At 44.9% G+C, this 6,183-nt stretch overlaps 1 protein-coding gene across 1 annotated transcript in view; it reads left to right on the top strand.

The window, feature by feature from the left end:
* Positions 1-98: 98 nt before the first annotated feature.
* Positions 99-6,183, top strand: part of PI4KA (phosphatidylinositol 4-kinase alpha) — a 129,322-nt gene continuing 123,237 nt past the window's right edge. The window contains 1 exon segment of the mRNA XM_023528293.1: positions 99-298. Coding sequence (XP_023384061.1) covers positions 164-298 — 135 coding nt within the window. The 5' untranslated portion in view covers positions 99-163.

Genomic DNA, 6,183 nt, shown 5'->3' on the forward strand with positions numbered 1-6,183 from the left:
CCCCCCTCCAGCAGTGAGACCGCCCCGCAGCCCCGCCCCGCCCAGTACCGGCAACAGAGAGGTCACGTGGCGGGGAAGCCGGACGCGGTCGCGCCTGCGCAGTGAGCTCCGGCGCTCCCCGGCCGGGTGCGGGAAGCCGGCGGGCAGCCCGGGTTCGCGCGCTATGATGGCGGCAGCCGCGGCCCGGGGGAGCTGCGGCTCCGGCTCCGGCTCAAGCGCCTCGCGGGGCTTCTATTTCAACACGGTCCTTTCACTCGCCCGCTCCCTGGCCGTGCAGAGACCGGCATCCTTGGAGAAGGTAGCCTGGGCGGGCCCGGCCGCGGGTTGACAGGAGTGCGGGACTTGGGTGGCAAAGAGGTCTGCAGGAGGCCGAGAAGGGGGTGGCGAGCTGTCTGTGACAAGAGGGAGCACATGAGCCTAGAGGGCTGGCGAGTTAAGGAAGCCCGTGGGCGGTGGGTACTGGTGAAGAGAGAGATCGTGGGGGAGGGATCATGTGGAAGGATTGGCGGGGACGTTGCGGGTGGGAGGGACGTGTGAGCTACAGGCCCGGGTTCGAGCCAAGGGGCACCTTGTGACATTGCTGGGGCGGGGCGGCAGTGAGGTGCAGTGGGAAGAGCCGAGTGTCAAAACCTGGGGCTCCGCTCCTGATTTCCTATGCTTTTTATTCTATGATCTTGGGGAAATGCCTTTCTTGTAAAATGGGGATACTTTTACCTCTTCGCCGGCTTTACGGGATTGTCGTGAAGGGCAAATGAAATAATATATCTGCAAGGTCTTTTCGAAATGCAAATCTACTGCGCATTGTTTTTCTGTGAGACTAAAGGGGGCATTAGATTGGGTGAAAGATTGCTTTTGAAGAAGGGACTGTGGCAGATAAGGGAAGGCAGAGTGAGCTGTCAGTGGGAAGAGACTTGAATTGAGGATTGCTTCAGAGGAGAAGGAGCGTATGCCAAAGGAACCCTTATCTGGGGAGAAAGGTGAAAGGCACCTCAGATGTCTACTAATTTTACGGATTATTCTAAAATCTGCTAATACAGATTTTAGAGTCAGAGTTAAGTTTGATCCTGCAGTGTCACTTACTATGCGTTGTCTTGGATAAGTTATTTCAACTCTGACAGCCTTCTGTAGCTTATCTGTGAAATGAAGTGGTTCTTGAGGATTAAATGAATTCAAGCTTAAAGTGCCTTGTGTCAGCTTTCTTTTTCCACCCGTGCGAGATGAGATTCATTATAGTATGCTAGTGAAGAGATGGGATATCCCCTCCCCGCCTACCCAGCGCCCAGCTTTCTGGCAGATGGAAAGAGAACGTCTGATAGTAGAAGAGCAGTGATGGCTGGAGACTGACTGCTGCAGTTGAGAGAGTGCTTTAGTGGCTCTGGTGAGGAGTGAAGCTGAAAGGCTGTTTTAGGCACTTGGGCAGAGTGACCTAGTTCTTCCTTGCTTTTATAGTTTCTCAATCTTGATTTAACATTCATCTGCAGAGTGAGCAGGTCTTTGGAAACTGATACCAACCTGACTTTTAAAGGAGTAAACTAGAATGGAACGGATATGGGTTACAGAGTTAGGACCACCTGAATTTAAATCCTGTATCATTTGCTTGCTTTGATATGACTCTGGGCAGCTCACTTACCCAATATGGTTCTTTGCTTTCTCCTGCAAAATACAACTAATTAATATAGCCTCTAGGTTGGCAGCTCCCTAATACCATCTCTTACTTTGGAAGTACTTCAGTCTCATTGGCAACATTTACAGATCACTTCAGAAAAGACTTAACAAGGGAAGCCTGAGGCTGCTGTCTTCAGAAGGGCTTGCTTGCAAGATTGGCCCCTGGCTGGCATCTGGAAACTTGGCACTTGAATCAGTCCCTCCATTCCCTAATTGATAAGGGTGGGTGACTGTGCCTAGACTCTTTATACAAAAAATATGACTTATGTCGAACACATGCTTTCCTTCTGGGAATCTGGAATTTTGATGGTTGCTAGGCAGACAGTGCCTATGTGACCAGCCCCTAGTAAAAACCTTGGATGCTGTGTCTCTGATGGAGTTCCCTAGGCACAAACATTGCACATGTGTTGCTGCATTGTTTGCTGCTATAAAAGAGAGGGAGAGAACATGAGGACACTCTTCAGATTTCTTCAGATTGTACCTCAGTCTTTTTCCTTGCTGTTATCTTTTCATAGTAATAAAATTTAGCCATGAAAACTACTATGTATTTGTGGGTGGTCTTGGGGAGCCCAAATAACTTTCTTAGAGAAGGCTTCTATAGGCGGCTGATTTCATCAAATATATGTGAATTCCTGCTATCATCTAGGGTCTAGAGACTTGATTATGCTAGGGATCATTATTACTATTTAGTCCTATAGACTGTGTCTACTTACTACATTCCCCTACTCTAAAAATATAAGAAAGAATCTCTTAGCATTCATAAGGAAAAGCATCTTGAGGCTCTTAAGAGTAAAGGAATTTCTGAGTACCCATCCAGAATAATAAAGATGGAGACTTAAGCGGGGAGATAAGTAGTGAAAAACCTCTCTAATTTCTTTGTTTCTATTTTCCCTCTTTTCCTTTTTCCAGAGAGAAAGCAGAGGACTGAGGAGGGTTTAGTGCAGATACGGTTGACTTGAGGAAGGCTAAATTTTCTGAACTAGACCTGACATTTCAGCTTAGACCTTGGTAACTTTTAGTGGCACTTGAGGCACATTAATGACAACATTCTCCATCTTTGTCCCTCTATATGCCACGGTTGTGCGTAATTACTCCAGTCACCCACTCTAATCCCAGGCTGTGAAATCAAGCCTATCGCTATTTAGTGTGGATTTTATTTTTTCTTTAATTAATTAATTCATTCTTTTATTCAGAAAACATTTATTGAGCACCTACTATTAATTGGTACATGCTAAATAAGAAATAGTCCTAATTTGGTCACTCAGGTGACCAGCAACAAGTCAGATTGGCGACAAGTCCTTCATCTACTCTTGTATCACATGTCTGGTGACCAGACTCCTGCCATGTTCAGAGAGCCAAACCCAAGACCCCTGCGCATCTATTCTCTGATCCATATTTGAGCTTTATTTTCTAGGCTGCCCCTAAGATTGGTGTTCCAGCCCTTAGGCCCACTCTCAGGATTGTAGCCCAACTCTGAGGGCACTCTTGATGATGCCCTGTAGACCACGTTCCACTCAGTTTTCAGCACTCTCCCTTGGGGTAAAAGGTGAGAAAAGAAAAACATGAAGAAAGAGAATCCAGTCTTACACTGGAATCTTCACATACAGTCGACTTCTAGACTCCCTCTCTCTGATTTCTGTATGCCTGCCTGTCACGCTTTACTTTTCCTTGTTCTCATCTGTCTTCAATTTTAGTATATGTGCTGCCGAAGCAAGCACTCTCATCTGTCTTCAGAATGTTGTTGAGTTGCCCCTGCCAAGCCTCCTGGCTCTTCCTGGTAATACCCCTCTGTATCCAAGAAATCAGGAGACCTGTTTCTGCCTTTCCTCATTTGGCCTGTGCCATACTAATGGACCCCAACTCCTGGGACATGGAGGATCTGGGCAGAGCTTCAGAGTAGGTAGCATTTCTTGCCCTTCCATTCCTCTTTTCACCCTCAGGAGGCTTTGATCAAGAGTCTTTTTCCATGTCTTGAAATGTCTTCTCTCTTATCTTCTGTTAGAATGCCAGAATGTTGAGGTATCTTAGCTGTCAATCTGACGTTTAAACGAAACTGGGCATTAGGGACAGGCCAGACCCTCCCTGGACAGATGTGCTCCAGATTATGAGCTGGTTAACTGTTACTTATAATTGGAGGAATACATGGCCAGATGCTGAGGTCAATGGGCTTTCTGGAGTTCATGGTTATCCAGTCTGTTCTTTAGAGCAAGGGTCCCCAACCTCCCGGGCCACAGACTTGTTCCTGTCCATGGCCTGTTAGGGATTCAGCCACACAGCAGGAGGTGAGCTGAGAAGAGTCATCTGTATTTGCAGCCGCTCCCCAGCACTAGCATCACCGACTCAGCTCCACCTCAGATCATCAGGCATTAGATTTTCATAGGAGCGCTGGTCCCTTTGCCAAAAAGGTTGGGGACTGTTGCCTTAGAGTGATCTGCCATGGAGTAAAAATAATGATACTGGCATTTTTTTCAGCATCATGAAGCTGAACATTTCCCATCCTCTCTCCCTTTCCTTTGTGAGGCCATGTTAAAAAGCAACCACCCATGGAGTAAGGGGAGAGAGAAAGCACATTAGCAGAGGGCATCATGTTGCTAGAACCATTGTTATTAAAGCAGCTCTAAAATATTTTAAGAAGAAATTGGAAGAAGAAAATCTCTACCTGTAATAATGCCACATTAACTGTACTCCTTGCTAGGGCGGCCATAACAAAGTACTACAGTGGCTTAAGCAACAGAAATTTAGTTTCTCATAATTCGGGAGGCTAGAAATCCAAGATAGAGGTGTCAGCAGTGTTGATTTCTTTTGAAACCTCTCTCTTTGGCTTGTCGGTGGCCATCTTCTCCGTGTCTTCACAGTCTTCTCTCTGTGCCTGTGTGTGTCCTAATCTCGTCTTATAATAAGAACACCAGTCAGATTGGTAGGACTGGCCTACCCTAATTATCTTGTTTTAACTTAATTACTTCTTTAAAGACCCCATGTCCAAATACAGTCACATTCTGAAGTACCTGAGGACTTAAATAGGTGAATTGGGGTGGGGACACGGTTCAGCCCATAACATTAACCCATCAGCAGTTTCATTTCTTAGAGCTCTTTTTTTAATCTTCAACCATATATAACTATATTTATTTCCTTCTTCGTATTTGTTATTTTAATGGCTTCATGCCATCTTTTGTATTGACAGACCATAATTTACTTAAGCATTTCTGTTTAAACTTTCTAGTTTTTCCCTTGTGCAGCAGCATGTCTGTACAGTTAGCATTTTCTCATCTTCTGAATTACATTCTTGTATTAGATTGTAGATGGGTTTTGATGTTTACTGCCCAGTTGTTTTCAAAGGACTGCATGTAGTTATGACAGACAGCATCAGTAGGACACCTTGTGCATATTTATCTATAGCTTCACCAGTGTTGGATTTTATTTATTTTTCCTGCCAGCTTAGGTCCCAAGATGATACTTGACCATGGTTGGCTATGATAAATTATGAATTAAACAACCAAAAAAAAAAAAAAAAGGCTGAAGTGATTGTGTGATACTGCTGTGTTCTCGTTTTCTGTTTTGTGGAAACTTGAGTACAGCATTCTCTTCATACTTGCGGTCCTGTTGCTTGAATACTGACTCCTAGCTGTGCCTACTCTGGGTAGCTTACTTTCTAGAGTTGGGTCTGTTAGGTGTGCACCCAATCCCAGCCCTCAGCTAACTTACAAATAAGTAGCAGCAGTGATAGTGCAGGGCTGGCCGATTGTATGTCCAGAAAGAGCCAGTGGCAGACTATGTGGCTTTTCAATAAAAATCCCCCGGGAAGATATTTAGCTGTTTTGCACTTTGCTGGGATAAGAATGTGAGGTGCAGATATTTTTTTTTCTTTGGGTACCAAACCATTTCTCCGTGGCTTTTGACAGGTATGTGAAAAATGTAATAGAAGTTTAAAAAGGGAAACATGCTCTAAGAAAGTGAAAATGTTGTGGGCGCTTGCTGGGAGGTTACTTTCCCCTGAGATTTTAAGTAGGGAAGGCTTGGAAGTGGTGAAGATGGGCATACGTAGATGCTAAGAGTAGTGAGCAAGGGAAGGTCAAAGCACCAAGGAAAATGAGGAACAAGTAATAGGGGGGTCTGTAGAAACAGTAAACCTAAAGGGAAGAGTGGAGATGAGACTGGAGAAGAAAGCGAGTGACCTCATATGTAGTCCCTGACTCAGAATTTGGATTTAACGGATGAGACAGGGAAGAACCCTTGAATATTTCAGAGCCTGAAAGCAATGTGCATTAGGAAGATTATTATGGCTTCATTGTTTATATCAATGCTCTTAGGAAGTCTAAGAATTGATGCATCACTAGCTGTTTGCTCTCTCAGAGGGCAGAAATGTTTTATTTCTGACTCCTTACTGCTAATTTTCTTTTCTGCTGCCTGTGTTTGCAGTTTGTACCCAGGGGAGATGTGGTTGCTTCCAGTCCCTTTCACCATCAGCCGTTCCCAATGTTGATTTTAATTGCTGAAGTTTATCTCTGCACTTTATTTTCC

The sequence above is a fragment of the Pteropus vampyrus genome, unplaced genomic scaffold (genome assembly GCF_000151845.1).
Source record: "Pteropus vampyrus isolate Shadow unplaced genomic scaffold, Pvam_2.0 Scaffold23, whole genome shotgun sequence".
NCBI lineage: Eukaryota > Metazoa > Chordata > Mammalia > Chiroptera > Pteropodidae > Pteropus > Pteropus vampyrus.